At 32.8% G+C, this 20193-nt stretch overlaps 1 protein-coding gene across 1 annotated transcript; it reads right to left on the bottom strand.

The window, feature by feature from the left end:
• Positions 1-13217: 13217 nt before the first annotated feature.
• On the bottom strand, positions 13218-17532 carry LOC106711167 (juvenile hormone-binding protein). Its single transcript, XM_014503408.2, has 5 exons — positions 17376-17532; positions 15307-15535; positions 14704-14828; positions 14172-14324; positions 13218-13510 (listed from the first exon to the last, which is right to left on the bottom strand). The coding sequence occupies exons 1-5, from the start codon at positions 17434-17436 to the stop codon at positions 13347-13349; spliced, it is 732 nt and encodes a 243-aa protein (XP_014358894.2). The 5' UTR covers positions 17437-17532; the 3' UTR covers positions 13218-13346.
• Between the last annotated feature and the right edge of the window lie 2661 nt (positions 17533-20193).

Below are 20193 nucleotides of genomic sequence, written 5' to 3'. Positions count from 1 at the left end.
CGTATTGTCTTTCCATGCTGATCATTTAATTTATGCTTGTTGTTTTATAAATAGTTTCAATACGATCGTGTATAAATAAACATTTATTATTGATCATACAATATTTAGGTAGCCGTAGCAATCGCAAACGGCATTTCGTTAATCATAAATTGCAACATATTTAATTATAGATTTTAAATTTTAATTCATTTTGTTTTCAATTTTTTTTTTCAATTTCAAGTTCTTAGACCTTGCACACTGTAAACAATGAATTAAAATACTGTATAGATTTATTATGAAAAAAAGGGTCTTGACAGACGGACGGACAACATATTGATCATCCATACATCATTTGTATATGTAGGTCATAGAGTTTGACCTACGTAAGCCAAGAAAGCAAAATTGTGCTTTTCATTGTAACGCGTTGTAGTATTTTTCGTATGCGTGTAATTTTATTCTTTCGATATCTCCTAAACTATTAGACAGAATTATATAGTTTCAAGCGCAAATGTAATCTACATTAAGTTGTCTTGATAATGAACACATTTATTTACATAAGGGTTAATACTGAACTCGAATAATAACGTCGGAAATAGGGCATGAATTTAATTGATATTTTTATAGAAAAAAATGGTTATTGTGAGAAAACTATAAAAGATAGATATATGCTATCGCGGACTTTTATTTAGCACATTTAAAGAGCTACAATTCGCCATACATCATTTTGATGTAGGTCTTATAGTTTAGCCTACGTAAGCGCTGAAAGCAAAAATGTCCCTAATTTTCGCAACGCATTTTGAAGCTAAATAAAAATCTACTAGTCTTCTAGTTATTTAAAAAAAAATGGGACCTATCTGCAAGCACTTCCTTTCTATTAAAATAATTGGAACGAAGTTCCTTATCGCGCGTTGTGAAAGGGGGCTAGACGGAAAAAATTCTTACGAAAAGTTGTCACGACACTTTTTGCTATATCACCATGGCAACGACGTGACAATATATAACGAAAATTCATAGAAATAAAATGTACTTCTTGTGAAGACTTAAGTTTTTTATGCATAGAATAAACATTGGTTCCTTCACTAATTAATTGAAAGGAACTTCGTTCCATCCGGGTGTCCCTTGACACCTCTGAAGTTTTTTTTTATTTTTATCATAATCGGAGCACCAGTGGCGGAGCTCCGCGGTAACACACATTAAAAAAAAATATACAGTAGAATTGATAACCTCCTTCTTTTTGAAGTCGGCTAATAAAGTAGGAATTAAATGTAACTATTTTATTTATATTGAAATTCAAAAATAATAATCACGAAATTTTCGATTGCAAGGTCTTGTAAGAACAACCATTGAAAATCGAAAAGATTCATAACCGATTTGAACCACCCATGTCTAGTGAATTGTCAAACTAATCATCCTTAAATAGACACACTATAACATAGCAGTCTATTTATACTTTTATAATATACTGTATAAAAGTTAAAAAGTCAGTATTGTGATTCAAATTAGATTCTTTGGCTGTACAAACGTGGATTATATGTGGAAAAGTATAAAATTATGCAATAGTTCTTTTTGATACACTTTTTTTAAAATTCATGAAATTCAACATTTCCTTTGCAAGAATTTACTAATAAAAAATTAACGAACCATATCAAACTCAAGAAACGTGTTAAAAGAATGTCAGCTGTTTCAAAACGCCAGAAATTATATTACAGCAATGTCAAAGTAGATACATAAGTAAACCTCAGTATTATTAACAACTAGCTTTTACCCGCGACTCCGTCCGCGCGGAATGAAAAATAGAAAACGGGGTAAAAATTATCCTATGTCCGTTTCCTGGTTCTAAGCTACCAGCCCACCAATTTTCAGTCAAATCGATTCAGCCGGTCTTGAGTTATAAATAGTGTAACTAACACAACTTTCTTTTATATATATAGACTAGCTTTTGCCCGCGAATCCGTTCGCGCGGAATTAAAAAAAAAAGGAAACGAGATAAAAAGTATCCTATGTCCGTATCCTGGTTCTCAACTACATACCCATGAATTTTCAGCCAAATCGGTTCAGCCGTTCTTGAGTTATAAATAGTGTAACTAACACGACTTTCTTTTATATATATAGATTTACAAAGCTGCGAGCGAGCGCGATGATATCGCGATAGAGTTAATATGAAAAAATATTAAGATCTCCGAATTTCATGTTCAAATTCACCTGTTCAACGTATTTTTCAATCTTAACTCACGGTCGAAAATAAAATAAATTGCTATGATATTTTAAAAGGGATAATATCGTAGTGTCGCTTACAGTTATTTATGACTATGGCTATTTATCGCTCAATTAACTAAAAAAAACATGAAATGCATTTTTTTGTTTGTCAATATCTTATATTTTCGGTTTAGTGTTTTCTTTTAATGTAGTTTTGAAGGAAAAAAACAATCTCAAACAAAATACACTAAAAAGTAAGAAAACAATGTCATGAAAACCCTCGTAAGTAAGAAAGTTTTCTTCTTATTTCTTGTAACTTGTTTATATTGTATAATTATTGTTAATGTGTTTACAATATATACCTATATATAACCTATAGGACTTTTTATTACAAAAATAATTATTCAAAAATATGCCGTGATTGCTACGATGCTGCTTTATAAAGAAGTTTTTACACTTTATTATATTGATATATATAGACTAGCTGTCGTCCGCGACTTTGCCCTCACTGAATTTATAAGCTTATTAGCGTATATGATAATCCAGACATTAATCTATCTCTGCACAAAATTTCATTCAGATCCGTTTGGCCGTATTGGAGTTTTTTTTAATTAGAAAATGGATTACATAGGATTTTTTCATTTATAATATTAGTAAGATAAATATAAAGTACCATTTAAGTTCTCCAATTTCGTCGTTATAATTTTAGCAATTGTTTTGCATTCTCATTTTGTGCGTATTGTACATATTTCTCGCTTTGTATTGGTCTGTCGTTTGCTCGCTCCCAGCAATTAATCAAGTTACAACAACCCGTGATAACCCGATATGAACTCCAATTTATACATATATATGTAATAAATGAAGCAGTTGAGCACTGTTATGCTACGTGTAGTAAATGATTAGAAAAAAATACATGATAATTAAAAAATGAAAATAGTGTTAGATATTTTTCAATTTTATAACGTATTTTATAATGTAAACATATAACAATTAAATCCTTACTATACATTAATATATTTATTTTCTATTATAAATATTAAAGTTAGTCTGTCTGTTTCGCTTTCACACCAAAACTACTCAACTGATTTAAACGAAATTTGGTACACAGATACTCTAGGGCCTGAGAAAGGCTGCTTTTTAACTCGAACAAGGTTTGTAAGCGGTTGAAAGTAGGGGTGGAAATTTGTATGGATGTATGGTCGCTTTTACAGTTAAAAGCTTGAAATTTACATTTTTAGTCTGTTAATCTATCTATCTATATATATAAAAGAAAGTGGTGTTAGTTACACTATTTATAACTCAAGAACGGCTGAATCGATTTAACTGAAAATTGGTGGGCAGGTAGCTTAGAACCAGGAAACGGACATAGGATAATTTTTACCCAGTTTTCTATTTTTTATTCCGCGCGGACGGAGTCGCGGGTAAAAGCTAGTTTGATATAAATAAATATGTCATTCAAAGTTTGTAAAGTTTTTATGGAAATATATAAGGTTATATGATTAGTTTTGTTACTAGCGTTTAACGATATAATTTCTATTTTCATTTCTTATAATAAATCTAAACATGTTTGCAATTAATTACAAAGTTATTTTGAATTTAAAATTTGTATTAATTAAGAAATATAACGTAACACACAACTCACCTACAATCGATGGATAAGGTAATTGATTAAAAAACTGTCCACGACTTAATTGAATTTCGTACATCGCAAAAATCACAAGGATCAAATAACGTACGTGTGTTAGAGACATCTCGACGAAACTAAAATGTACGAAAAAGAACCGGCATACCCGACAACTTTTATATACACAAGCCAAGCTTAGATATTTTTTTTCCAAAAAAGAATATTTGAGAAGACATTTACATAAATCTGCCCTGTATTCCAAAAGCTTCAAAGTATTGATTGGGTTAAGTTTTAATTAGTGATTTATTGCACGTTATTTTTTAAATGCAGATAAAATTTTCGCATTTGTTACTCGCTTTGTTGTAATTATTTTGTAATGATTTTTAAACTTTTGTTCCGTATTATTTTGTAATTACGTGTCTTGTCCTATATGTAATAAGTGAAGATTATTCTTATCCTGGTCAGAATTAAGTTACATAAATGTATTATTATCGCTGCTTGATAAATAAAGTTTAATTTTAATCTGGCGTTCAAAAGTGGAGGGAAAGCAAGTTTTTGTCGGCTGTACACGTTGGCCAAGGCTTGCCGAGTGGAGGCCTACGCGATTGTAGGCAAATTAATACAAGTAAAGTCTATTTGTTGGGCAAGTCTATGCAAGTGGGGAATCCCTATACACGTTGGCGCTAGTGCACGTGCACAAGCGCCAACGTGTATAGGGCTGGCGTGTATTGCGTGCTCAAGCACGTGCTTGCAATATTGGTGCGAACGACGCCGAGCGGTAGCAAGAAATGCAAATGTACGGTCTATACTCTATGCGTTGGTATTCGCCTTCACTCGCCAAGTCTCGGTCAACGTGTATAGCCGGCATTAGAAATGTCAGTTACGAATACACAATCTTACTTTTACTAATATCATAAATGCGAATGTTTAGATGGATGGATGGATGTTTGTTTGTAGGTATCTCCGGAACGGCTCAACGGATTTTGATGAAATGTGGCACAGATGTAGAACATCGTCTGGAAGAACACGTAACGCTCTTAAGTTTTTTTTTTATTCCGGACGGAGTCGCGGGTGACAGTTAGTAATTATATATGTATCTGCTGGATCATCCATTTTTTTGGTGGTAAACGAGCAATCGGCAAAATCATTTCGCTAAAATAGTAAAGTGACCGGTACCAATATGCATCTGCAATAATAATAATAGGTGATTTAATTTGTATTATCACGTTATACCAAAAACGTTGTGTATGTCGACGTTGTGTATACGACTACTTCAAAATAATTCGAATGTACGAATTGAAATTTCGCTTACAATAAAGTGATTTTCTTCCTCGATTTATTAGAAAAAGTAGACTTCAGTTATATCAATATCGTCATAATTGCTCGTTGTATATATCATTATTTAGGTCCGTTGTCGAGTCTGATAAAAAATTCGATGTATATCGCGACGCTTCGCCGCACGGCCATTAATTGGGTCATAGTCCCTCATCATTCACAATCTGAATCATAGCAGACTCAGCAAATATTAGCAGCTGCTTTTCTGTGATAGAGTGAGCTCGCCGATGCTCTTTTGTTTCACACAGTGATGCTTGTGGTTATTACAGTTACTGATATATCCATACTTTAATCTCAAATATTACCTGTAGTAACAACTTTACACTAAAAGTGGTATTGTTTGAAGTGAAGGAAGCTTAATATTTTGCAATGCAGTAAGAATAAAAAGACGTTTATATATATACTAGCTGTCGCCCGCGACTCCGTCCGCGCGCAGTTAAAAAAAAAATGAAAAATAGATGTTGGCCGATTCTCAGACCTACTGAATATGCTCACAAAATTTCATGAGAATCGGTCAAGCCGTTTCGGAGGAGTATGGTGACGAAAACTGTGACACGAGAATTTTATATATTAGATTCTATATACTTTTTATGTTTAGTTTGCTTGCATGTTAGTGTTCTTATGGTGACATTAATTATTATATTTAATATTCGTATCAGCAATCAACGTGGTATAAATAGAAATGATCGCGGTCACCAAACTTTACTAGAGGTCAGAGTCAGTCAACTTATAATGAGATAAAATAAATTTCCCACCAAATACCGTACTAACAACCAATAAAGCAACAGGTTACCGGTACATAAATCTTAAAAGCAAACGGTTTTTTATTTAATTAATCACTTGTGCAAAACTTATTTAACAAGGTCAACGATATAAAAAATTTGGTAGCAAAATTACATCTAGCCTTTTGGGACGATTAATTAGTTTAACACAAAGCAGAAAGGCGAATACGCCAGGTAAGTAATACAGACGATTTTAGGACGTGTATTCCAATTTTTATTGTGCTGGATGAAATTGTACAGTAGGGGCACAGGATCAATACTATTGAAAAAACTTAACGGAGTTGACGATAGTGACAACGGAATAATCTATATATATAAAACAAAGTCGTGTTAGTTACACTATTTATAACTCAAGAACGGCTGAATAGATTTAACTGAAAATTGGTGGGCAGGTAGCTTAGAACCAGGAAACGGTCATAGGATTATTTTTACCCCGTTTTCTATTTTTTATTCCGCGCGGACGGAGTCGCGGGTAAAAGCTAATTTGTGATAAAATCGAAGGGAGATTCAATTCAGTGACGTAGACAATTTATGCGAACCGATAAGAAAACGTTTGTGGAATGCATAAATATTATCTCCAGTCGGGGTCTATTCGAAGTCATGAAAATAAGATCTTCAAGTATTAATTGCATTGTTTCTTCATGAAAAATACAAATGTTTTATTGAAATCAACCGCTGCGAGATTTTTACGTGGTTTACTGTTTACAAGATTTTTATTCAGCAAAATTCTCCAATTTCGTAAAATTTTGATATGGTAATCGGTTTTATTGTAAAAAAATAGAAAATATCTACGAGATATATCTGTATATATGTTTGTGATTTTATTTTTTGCTTCTGAAGATTTAAGCAAATCAATCAGCATTATTGTATCTTAGTTTGAAGGACGATGCGATCTTTAACCACTACTGCAAATATGGCTCTATGATAAAGGATTGTATTTATTAAGCTTTTCAACTAAATCGTTTCTTTTTATCCGAGTGTGACGATCAGATATTTATAAGAAATATAGTAAAACAATACTGTATGTTCGTCAATTTAAAAGGTTTTTTATATAGTTGCAAACGTAAGCGTAAGCGGCCACCTGAATTCGCCGAAACGATTTTTCGCAATTATACATTACCTACCTTTAATAAAGATAATATTTCCCCTTCTTATACATCCCCTCTTCCGTCAAATCCACTTCCCCTTCCCATCCTTTCCTTGTAAGAAAAGGGACGGGAAGAGAAAGTCGATTATAATTAGGGCTCTGGAACGAACACTCATCAGACGAAACGCGAAATTACAACCACTTTACGCCTCTTTTCTGTGTGGTCGTAATATTTTACCGGACTAGGCGGCCAATTTGTACAACGGAAGTTGTTGGGGCTTGCGTTACCGCAGTACACGGAATGTAGTAGTTGACAACGGCAGCTTCGAGCCGTCGGCGTGCTACCGGCTATATTTTTTAAGGCAACAACAAGCTGCGTGCTGTGTACGGCCGTCAACTGGTGCCTACTGCTCGAAGCTGTCCGAGTATGGTGATCCTAAGATGTCTTAATAGGAATATTGCATACATTAACAAACATAATATAACATATTCGAATTCAATTGATTTATTTTAATGGAGCATTTTATGGAGCTTGAAATTCAATCAAAACTATATAAAATCTCCTTTCCAAACAGTTATTTATGCCAATTTCAATGCCACTCTGACCGCAAGGTGACCGTTAGCGATGACAGCACAAAATATATTATTTCTAGAAAGCATTTTAAAATAACGAGTCAACACTAAGCGCTGACGGTCAGTGTGGCATTATAACCAGCCTTATACTCACATTAATAAATACTTCTAGAGAGAAATCTCATCTAACCGTTGTCATTAATATGGTTTTTACGATTAATCGTCAATCCCAAAAAATAATGAGACACTGAAATCATCACGATCACAAAGTCTTGTATCGAAATTAGTTGCAGTTAATCTTTGATTTCCGCATTTTTAAAACCATTTGATATCATTGTGGTTATAAACAAACAATGGTAAATAACAAAAAAGACGTACCACTAACATACAAAAAGGTTCCGTTCACATATACCGAGGCGAAGAGCAGAGCAGATTTTCATTGCAAATAAAATTGAGCGTTTGACACAAGGTTTATTTTAGATAAAAAATCTGATTTGCTCTCCATCCTGTTGATCTGATCGGAACCTAAGGTAATGGAACCTTCTACATTCTTTCTAAATAAAACAGATTGTAAGGTTGCTGGTTGAACACATTGGGTGTAACCAGAAAAAACTTTGACATCGTTTGAATTACATTTGAGCTTAAACATATATATGTCGACCCTTTTATCTCACGTTCCTGATATGTAATAAATATTATTGAAATATGATTGACTATCTTGATAAATAAATATTAAAGTACTTATACCGGAAGCAACTTAGGTGATACATATTTAAGAGTAAAACATACTGTATTGACGTCCAACGTCCAATAAATCAACGGTGGGCAAAGTGTTAATACACGTGCTTAACTAAACAGTGTCTAACTGATTTTTTAGTGTAAATCAAAATTAAAATTACGAGACAATATAAAGTCGCGCGTCGTTTTTATTAAATAAATACCACTAAAGGTCGAGCGAGGTCAAACAAATTCGGTACATCATTTGTCTCTTAACAAAGATCAATATAAAGTTTACACTCCTTAATAAAATAAATAACTTTAAATAAATCTTTAACGGCGGCGGTATCTTTGAATTTATTTGTTTTCAAAGGTATCAAAGGTAACATAAATATGGAAATAATTTAATTCAATCAGTATGAAAAGATTCAAACAATATAATATATTAGAAAAAAAACTTGAGAGGTGTCAAGGGACACCCGGATGGAACGAAGTTCCTTTCAATTAATTAGTGAAGAAACCAATGTTTATTCTATGAATAAAAAACTTAAGTCTTCACAAGAAGTACATTTTATTTCTATGAATTTTCGTTATATATTGTCACGTCGTTGCCATGGTGAAGTAGCGCTCATTCGTCGTTAACATACTTACAATAGCAAAAAGTGTCGTAAAATTCTTACGAAAAGTTGTCACGACACTTTTTTAAGAATCTAGCCCCTAACTAAAGTTTTTTAAAGAATCTAGCCCCCTTTCACAACGCGCGATAAGGAATTTCGTTCCAATAAGAAAAAAATGGATAGGTATCACGGGAATTAGTTAAAAATATTTGTAAATATCTGTCGTAATTTTTTCCGTTCACTTTTTTAATAACACAGATATAGCTAGCTTGTTGTGTCGATTATATTTGCTGTATGTAAAAACTGAAATTGAAAAAATAAGCATAAAGTAAGCATATTCCATAATTGCACAAATCGTTACTTGACAAATAACATTTTGTAACTCGTCGGACAAAGTGGCTACACGCGTCTCGCAACGTTCAAACTTGAATTACGTGAAAATAGATTGCTTTACGATCAGAAAGGTTCTACGGAGTTATCTCGGAGCTGACGTTTACAAAGTGTATTTTTACTATCTTTTTACCCCACTGATAGGGCAATTTTTGGTAAATTTTTTTCGCGGTTATATCTAAATTGAAGTTGAAATTTAGTTATGAAATTAAGCAATGCTATGCATTTATTACGATAGGTATACTGAAGATAGTTTGTGTTAGGATAACTTTCGGCCGGTCACACTAGTTGACCTATAAAGTTTCATTGGATATCAACAAGCAATGAATATTTAATGTAAGAAGTAGGATCAATACAGTTCAGATACAGATCAATCAGTACAATTGTATGTTGACATATGAGACGAATATTTTAATAAATATAGCTCGTGTATTCTCTATCTTTTTTTATAACAGGACAACGAGCAGCGAGAACACCAAGGTGACATGTATCTATTACTCAGTATATAATTTGGATTTCTGCATGGATATAAGTATGGATAATTAGAAAAAGTGATGTTACTCATTTTTTTGTAAATATTTGATCAGGGCAGATCAGTTTAAAAAAATGATATTTACATAATAGAAAATTTTCAAGAAGTTATGTTTGAAGATTAACGTTAAGAACGGAATGGGTTTTGGAATATTTTGTACCAGGAAATGTTACACTATAAGTAAAAGACGGGAAATAAAGCCTGTTTTCTGTTGGGGCGATCGGCCTACCAATAAAAAAAAATCCCATTGGGACGATTTTTAAACACGCGAAATAAACTTTATTTTTTTTTAATTATGCATTTTATTATTAAACATCAGAAAACAATATTAGCGTTAATTGATTAATAAGGGTCATTTCGGATTGTATAACGTATAAGGCTTATAACATACGATATTTAAAAGTCTTTTTAAAATCCGCTTCTTTGGAGGATGCTATTAATCAAAGAGATAAGATCTTTCTAACGATTAACCGTACTGAAAAGATACTGCACTATTTATATTTTTAAGTATCTATTCAAGCTTACTTATTTAAGTAGTTAGGTATAACATATTTTTTGATCAGTATAAGGTTTGTACACTATTTAGCCTGACATATTATAAACAAATATGACATTGCTACAAATAATGAGCATTAACGGTCTACAACTAGACCAAAATCCTTGTAAAAATATATTGCTATCTCTGTTTTGTTAAACTTAATGAAAGGGATGACGGTAAGTTTTATGAAGGGATTTTTATCTCATAATCCAGCGATAAGTAAACTAAGTTTAAATACTTACGACGTATTTATGCTATAAGTATTATTTTATTTTCTTACTGCAGTCGAACGCGTTGACTTCGTCAGCGCAGAATAAAAAAACGCGTTTAGCTACCTTCCCGTCAAAATCCTGTTAAAATCGATGCAGCCATTTCTGAGATTAGCCGGAACTAATGCGGACAGACAAAAGTTTTAAAAAAGAAAAAAGTTGCAGGCCAGTTTATTTTTAAAAACGGTCGCCTACAATTCATCAGCATATAAAAATATAAAAATACACATCAGCTACCTTCCAGGAAAAGAACTGTCACAATGTTTTTTTTTGTGACTGAGTTGTCACTGTTTGCCTTGAAGAGGCTTTTACAGCTTCAACGGACTTGAGGTGGCCGGGCGCAGACTGCGCTTAGCCTAAACCTCGTTTAAAGTAACTCAGCTCGAGGGCTCCCTCAGGAGCCTAGGCTCGGGCTGTTACTTCGTTATTATTACCGGATTGGAAGGCCACCGAGTCCTAAGATCGCTTCGGTGGGCGCTCCATGGAGTGACTGGGCTCAAGGGCCCACGAGAGGGGACCTCGGCTTGGGCTGTCACTCATTACGCGTTTAGCATTCCGAGTGCCCGAGAGGGCCGATGTTTTTCACAGTTTAGATAGGAACCTTAAACTTCAAAGTTTTTGTTATTGTATAGGTGGGTGCTAAGTGTAAAAAAATTAATGTGATAAATTGTTTGAATAAAGATTCTCTGATACCATTGTGGTCATCGACCACGAAAAGCGGTGTAAAATGAAAAAAAATATAAATCCTTACGATTAATTTTGTACAATTTTTTATAAGCTTTATATAATTTTGGTACGATAAAAAAATTCCGACTTGTTCAAGCAAAAGTTCGAGCACACCTTTTTAAAAGACACTTGAGTATTGCCAGCCTGCTTTTTGATCCGCCCACCTTGTGTCAAACCAACAAGCTTTTGAGTGGGGACTTTTTTTACATTATAAAAAAGTGTTGGTAACCAACTAAGCGCTAATTTCGTTGCGTAATTCACAATATTAATTTGTTTTTAAAAAGAAAAAACAATATTTGGTGGCACAGGACATTACTGTTTACGTACTAAACCGTCAAGATTAAGCGATAATCAATTTTTTGTTGATAATAAGTCAAATCGGACACAGAAATGAAATTGATTATTGTAATAGCATATTTAGGTAAATATTATTTTGAATTTTATCTAACATCAAAACTATTTTATTTTTTAAGCTATTGATCTGTTCGACTCAAAGTAAAATGAAAATGCAGTTACGTAAAATTATCCATTTGAATACAAGTTGGCAATATTTATCTTATTTAAAATGTAGCGATTTATGAAACAAATCGTTTCATCTGCTTTGAATAATAAACCTGGCGATTATTTATTACGTTATGTGATCCTGGAATTCATTAATTATATCATTATACGTAATGTAATGCATTCTTTATAATAAGAGAGGCGAAATACATTTGAATAAAATATAATCTCATTCAACAACGTTTATTTCAAACGCTTAAATAAATGGTTCCATTTTTAAGAAGGCAGTTTTCGGTTCGTTGACTTTTCCAAAAATGCTTATCATACTTGGAGATTAATGTGTAGACTGTGTTGGCTTTATGCAAATGCACTTACGAGCATAAACCTGTGTTGTATTTCGGAAACAATTCTCGTTCCTATATTGTTAAGTCATGGTTAAACCTGAACTAAAATCAACTTCACTGAGAAATGGAAACGCAAATAATGACTTAAATTTATAGCTTCAATATCCCGATTTATACCCTATTTATATATTTTTAAATAATAATTTCTGTGTAAATTTAAAAGTAACGTTAGAAAGAAGAAAAACTGTAAATTTTGTTCGTCTATTCTATTAAATTGCTTAAACTTTCGCGAGACATAATAATAAATTAATTAAGAACGGCTTAACTCACGTATGATCGTCCGATGACGGTCGTACTGACGAGACGCGACCGCGAAGATCTCAAAATAAACACTTGCCCTGAAAATGGACCCCCGGCGTGTCCGAAACTAGTCGGTTCCGTCACAGGACGATCATACGTGAGTTAAGCCGTTCTTAATTAATTTGTCTATTGTATGTTCTGCAACGTGGGTTTTGTTTTCTCGTCTGTTTGATTAACGACTAGTCTTCTTCGTTCACTGTGTATCATCATAAAATAAGAGGCTTCACATTTGAGGTATATACCTATATAAAGGACCGCTCTATAAACAAGTTTATGGACCGATGGAATCTTATTACCATTTAACAACTTGATGATTGATACAAAATTATTAAAGAAAAAAGGGTCTTGACAGACAGAAAGACTTACGGACAACAAAGAGATCCTATAAGGATTCGGTTTTTTCCTTTCGAGGTAAAATGATAAAATAGATAAAACCCTAAAAAAGATTATGTTATAATAAGAAATTGCTCCTAATTCCGATTTGAACAAGATTTATAACTATTGTAGAAATTTAAGATAAAGACATTATTATTATTTATTGTGAACAGTTACCTCGTGTATGTAATTAATATTTATGAGTTTATTTTTATTAGTCGATTAATCCAACTTGAACAAAATAATGTCAACTGTTTACATTAAACATACATACAACTCACACTGTTTACATTAACAAATACATTTCAATCATAAAATGTTGAGTAGTCTTGAGTAAATAACTTTATTTACCAAAGCTGCTGTGTACATTGTTTTTTTTTTTGAAGCTAAGATCCAGTATGTTATATGTCTTGGAAAAAGTCTTCTGCTGGTAAGAATTTTGCAGCAGCTCGAATATTGTGTATTACCGTCTCATATGCTTTTTGAACTATTTTACAAATAGTTTTTTCTTTGCATTCGTCACGTTTCTTTTCATATTTTACAATACCTTCTTGAATATGTTCATCTGTAACAAGAATGACATAGATGATAATTTGTAATTAGATGCTTTAGTTAACAACTTATCGACCTTGTACTTTAATCTCGACTCTTATAATGTTCTGTACGCACTGACATCTTATATTTCACTGGAAAAGAGGTATATTGTGCCTATTTCATTTACGCCGTTTTGGCGCTGACGGTAGCAGTGTTGGGAACTCGAAGGAATAATAGAAATAGAATTAGCCGACGAAGCTTCAACTAGCGCTTTGAAGTCGGTATGAAGCAAACGTTCTAATTTCCGAACAGCGACATGTTCAGCGTGTATCTCCGCTTGACCGTGAGTTTTCATTGTAGATCTACTTAAAAAAATATTTGCTTTCGCTTTCTTTTCAAAAAGAATAAGAAGTATAACGAAAGGTTTTAAACTTGTCTTTTGGCTACTAACCTATGGAAAGTTTAATAAGCGGTGGGACGGAGTACACTTGATAATTTAACGATAGTTCTCGTCCTTTGTTCAAGAATGTTAAGAAAACTAAGTAGTCCGCGAATATACTTTGGAAAGACGATAGATAAAAGTATGCATAAAAATAAATAATCAGATTCTCATGAATATGAAATTATTGTTGTAGAGTTTGTTAAATACAAAATATAAAATAGATGATAGATGCAAAATACGGCGAGGTTACCTTTACGTAGTGCTTGAACTAGTTCATCATTCAAAGATGCTTCAGGTTCTCCAACAATACTACAAGTTATTGTTTCCGGAAGAACTTCAAAATAACGAACTCCTTTATCGTTATTTTTTAAATCGTAATTGTAATTAGCAGTTGCCAAGGTAGCTGAAAGTAGATTATTGTTAAATATTACAGAGTATTCTTGATGATCGAAGTACAACATAATATGCTTTTACAAAATAAATCTCAGTTTTGACCAGTAATAAGGTAAAAATAATTATTGACCATCCCCTTATTTGCTTTCAACATTGCTTGCGAGAGCTGTCTGCTAGTGAAACATCTAGGTTTATTTTGTTTGAGGTAAGCAACATAAAACAGCCAAGAACATTGGTTATTACAGCTAATTTGTTATAATTTTCAATATGAGATATGAAACGTCTCTTTAAATTAGAAACTGATGAAAACAGTAGATAGAGTGTAAGCTATTAATGAAACATAAAATATTAATGAGGAATTGAACATTTAAATTTTTACTTATGCTTACTTGCTTTAGCTTTGTATGTTCCAGACAAAGTTTTCGAAATTCCTGATAACTTTACATCTAAATCACTAACTATGTTTAAGGCGACGTTTAATTTCAGTACTACTGATTTTTTGTCTTTGTCCATCCTAAAACAAAATAAATTCAGCTCATGATTGTATTATTAGTGCATATTTCCACTTAGCGTTTAGCTGCGCGAATCCGGCCGCGCTCAGTTGTCATTTCAAAAAGCAAACAAGCGGCCTTGAGTGCTCATCCACATTTATCGGTTATAATAAATTTCAGTAGCTTCATATTAAACTAGCTTTTACCCGCGACTCCGTCCGCGCGGAATAAAAAAAAAAAGAAAACGGGGTAAAAATTATCCTATGTCCTTTTCCTGGTTCTAAGCTACCTTCCCACCAATTTTCAGTCAAATCGATTCAGCCGTTCTTGAGTTATAAATGGTGTAACTAACACGACTTTCTTTTATATATATAAGATGTTCAACCAATATTCAATTAAACATTTCCTAATATTTTTAGGACGCGACCTCAGAAAAGCGTAAAAATGAAATGAAAAAAAAAGCGTATCTTATATCTAAAAATACACAGTCGTTAGTCTTACTGGAAGTCGGATATCATCTGATTCTTTAATCCGGATATGTTAATGTTTTTAAAATGTAACGAAACACCGCCAATGTCTGGTGCCGTGTACTCCAAAGCCGGTATTACTAAAGGATCGATGGCTCTTATGTCAGCCTCCGGAATACCTTTACAGGTTTTTTCTAAGAACTGTTCCGTTGATTTGCTCAGGCACTCTATATCCTTTATTTTGCACGATCGCAATAGTCCGCCTGTAAGTTAGAAATTTATTATCAAATTTATTCAATACAAAAAAAATGTTCTATGTTATATTCGAAAATCGATTTCACATCGGTCTTTTCTTTTTTTATATTCAAAAATCTAGCGCTTGACCACGATCCTACGAGATGAAGTGATGATGTAAATGACGGTCTCAACCAGTACTGACGGGTAGATTTTTGAATTATACATTTTCGACGTCTTCATGTACATTTTCGTGTTTTAATATTACGTATGTATTGTATGTATAACATAAATATTAATTTTTCTCTAACCCGAGTTTCGGACAATGACTCTCACTTATAGAGGTTACTCCCTTATCCAGGTTCGAGAGCTGGCAGCTACCTCGGATAAAGAATTAGTCTAGCCATTCAAAGGGGGAACACTGCCAGTATATTCGGAACCTTGCCTAAAGGGACACCTTTTAATGACATATTTTAGTTTTTATGTATTATATTTAAATTAAATCCATGTATATAGTAATATTAAATTAAATTTATATTTTGTATGTATTACATAACGTCATCATATTTAAATCTTTGCCCGTGTCATATCAATTTCATTTTAATCAAACATTATTTAACGGTATCAAGTGTTAATATAAAGGTCAAATGTCAATGTAGCTTCGATCGGGAACAACGAGGCGACGTATTGTTTTCTCGTTCCTCACTCATTGTAGTTTTATTTCTATCAATTTAGCTGATGAACAACTAAATATCAGTCTAGTAGTAAGTAGCATTTATTTAAGGAGAGCCGGTATCGAAAAATTGCAAATCCATAGTACTTGTACTTATTACAAAAAAAAAAAAATCACTCTCGCTCTTGCAACATACAACACTTTCCCTTGCCATCCTTTCTTTAAAAGAAAAGGAGGGGATGGGAAAAGGGACTAAAATTGGGCTTACGGCACGCACACTCATCAGACGAAACGCGGAATTTCTTAAACTTCACGTCTTCTATGTGGTCGTGATATTTCACCGGTAGAGCCAGCCCACTAGTGCAATAGATTTTGTTGTTGCTGGCGTCTACCGCTATTAAATAGAAAAATTTGGTACACCATAATTTCCAAAATCACTATGATCACATCTAAGTTGACCATCGTCACTACTTTTATTCATGTGCACAAACTCAACAAGCTTTGCTAAAATGACGTTATACTGCCAACTATGAGATCTAAGTCTAAAAAGAATGAATAATTTTGTGAGAGTATACTACCAAGGTAAGGTAAGTTTACATATCTATTAGTTCTTTTGTTTTGGTTGATGCTTAGAACTTTTGGATTGTATTGTCTATGAAATACATAACAATGAAATAATTATTATTGTAACGTTGCTTGCTCTTTTTTCATTCTTAACTTAATATGACAAAAAATCTCTAAGGATACAAAAAAAATCTTTTTAATATTTCAACACTAAGTACAATTATTTAAATAACTAAAAAAAAAACTCGAAAGTTCATGATAAGATAGGATTATATCTTCGTATAAGCACAACACAAAATCAAATTTGTTTAAATTAAACATGAAAAAATTATATTAATTCAACTAGTACGTAGTTGCTACAATTAAAATTGTACGAATTATTATCTAAATGTAATTTAATATAAACGAAACAATTATTCATCTCAAATATTAAAAATTAATTTACATTATTAATCTTTGGTTTCTGAGACCAAAAACCAGTATAAAAATATCGTCATCCCTCTTATTATCTTTGACAAAACAGAGATAATAATATGTTTTATACAGGGGTTTTTATCTCAGAAACCAAAGATAACTGCTATTAATGATAAAATATCTAACAGTATAATAATGATCAATAATAAAGTTTTTACCTCCATCTGAAAGTGCACTTGCGGAAAATACAAGTAACAAAAACATTTCACACCTCTTCATCTTGCACTCGTCGGAATTGTCTCGTAGTCTGATGACAACTAAGATATTTCCGTGTACTATTTATCTGACGAGCTTATGACGGAAGCGCAGTATCAGTGCAAACAAAAATATACCTAAAAAAGTAAGAATTGGGATACATAGGTCAATAATTATCACTGCACATGAGAAATGTACTCGTTGTAAATAACGGTAACTATACTTTATCCCACTTCGTTTATGAATACATAATCTAATTGCTCTGCTAATATTATTCTTAAGTAATCAGTTATTCGACATTTGTAACTATGTCGCGTTAAATTACATCTGTGGCTAAGTAAAACATTTTGCTATTTAAATATGACTAACAGTTGCACGCGACTTTGTCCGACCGGATTAAGAAAAACTTAACGAAATTAAAAAATATATATAGCTATAGCACCCGGCGATACTGTAGCTTTCCAACAGTGAAATAATTTTTTGAATCGGTTCAGTAGTTTCGAACCCTATTCAATGCAAACAAACAAATCTTTCCTGTTTAAAATATTAAGTACAGAAATAAAAAAATACGAAATGAGTTGGTAAAATTTATAAAAAAAAAATGCAAATTAAGCGAAAACAAAAACTTACTAAAATGTTATGTTATAACATCAGCACGTATTATCCAACTGAGAGGGTAATGTTTTTCTTGAAAATGTATGCTGATAAGTATGTATATATATTTGTATGTAGCTATACAAAATAAATGATGGATGGATTTAAAGATGTTATGTATAATCTGAAATAAATGTAGGCTGCATTTTATCCCAAAATGTGGTTAGATTTGCTATAGATTTATTTTTGTTTTACATATAAAATCAGCAAGAAAGCAAATACACAGTTTTTTTCCACGCGGACAAAGTCGCGGGCAACAGTAAGTCAAGAATAAAATGTTTTTACATTTCCGAAGTAAAATTTAAACACAAAGTACATGAACATTCTTATGTTTACTTCTTTAAATTCTTAATTAATTTGATGTAAAAGGGTGCATGAAATACATTTCTGAAGTTGTTCATAGTTCAGAAGTTGTAAAAGGAAAAGATTAACAAAGATACCATGATATTATTAAAGTTCTGACTGCGGGTAAATGAAAGTTATCTGGGAGCGCGACGAGCACCCGCCTAGGCACGGTCAATAACTTCGTTGTGAATTCACCCCACAAATATGTGAGAGGAGCCCCCCCCCCCGTGGGCGACAACGCAGGCGGGGTCACGGAAGTAAGCTCACGCGTTCCCGTGGCCCCGCCATAATGCGTCGGAGGGCAGTCAGGTTTTAGTGGGTATTCCGGTCGCCTTCTGCGGCCGGCGAGTCCCACACTCCCTACGCCATTGCACAGCCCGGCGTAGGGGTGCGTAAATGCATTTCCTGACGTTAAAAAAAAAAAAAAAAAAAAAAAAAAAAAAAAAAAAAAAAGTAATTTCAAATCGGTCAAACGGATAATTTTCTATCTTCTGTCATCAGTCGTCACTTCCTTCTTGACCATGTCACCTTTCACGCAATCCGTTCATTTCTTCCTAAGCCTGCCTCTACCAGTGTATCCCTCCACATTCATAAAGTTCTACTTGTCAAATGCAATTCTTTCCACCTCATAACATGCCCATATCATACTAACCTTTTGCTTCTTAATTTCTCTACCACTGATGCTTATCCATACGTATACCCACACATCCATCTTAATATTTCGCATTTCAAACAGACAAACAAAACTCGATGAAATTTGGCACAGGGATGAATTGCTCTCTGCATAAATTACTTAACAAGTTTTTTTTTAATTCCGCGCAGACGGAGTGATCGGCGACAGCTAGTATGCTATAAATAATTGACTTCAGTAATTGGATAAAAAACTAGTTTCAAAGGCTAATTTATTGTTTTATGATCTAACAAGGGCCAATTATCGTTTTATGTGGACAATAAACAGCTTGTTAAATATTAATAAAAAATAATTGTTTACTACAGATTTAATTCCAACATGGAATGTTATGTTTTCTGCTTCTGGAAATTTTGTTCGCGATGTAATTACATTACTCCACAATATATTACATTAATAAAGAAAATAACTATACATCTTACTTCTTGCGAAAGTTTGGATGGATAGATGTTTGTTTGAATGTATCTCCATAACGGCTGCATAGATCTCACTGAAATTTAGCATATAGGCTACTAATTAATGATTAACAATCATGAATGTAAATTGTTGCATGATTCAGCTGACTTTAAGGATGACGAACAACTTAACGAAATAATTTAAAAATCAATAAGCCAGTACAAATGACACTCTTTAAGATTGATCGAACCTTTTAGGGTGCTGGAGATCACAATATAACGGACCTTCGTATAAATCTAAAGCTTCGTAGAAAACATCTTGTACTTTTCACGTCTTTTCTTATCAAAAGCAAGCATAAAAAATCGTGAAAAGTAAAGTTAAACTTTTTTGTGATAAAAATCTGTTTTGCTCTCCATCCCGGTCTCTGAGAACGGACTTTTACGTATATGTTATAAGACTTCTCTTTCTCCCGAAATCAAATGCCCAGTTCCATAGGAATTAAGACATGTAGCATTTAATTACAACATGTGATATATTTGACTTGAATATTTTGGCAAATCAAATGTAATTAGCAAAAACATATTTAAAAAATATTAAACTGATGTGAAAGATAGTCATAACTGCATTATCTAACTTAAAAAAAGAATTTCCATGTCATATATTTATAAAAACTGTATAAGTATATAAAATAAAAAGTT

This window comes from Papilio machaon, chromosome 11, assembly GCF_912999745.1.
Source record: "Papilio machaon chromosome 11, ilPapMach1.1, whole genome shotgun sequence".
NCBI classification, from domain to species: Eukaryota; Metazoa; Arthropoda; class Insecta; order Lepidoptera; family Papilionidae; genus Papilio; species Papilio machaon.
Note: the sequence above shows the minus strand (reverse complement) of the source record. Positions and strands in the feature narration are given on the sequence as shown.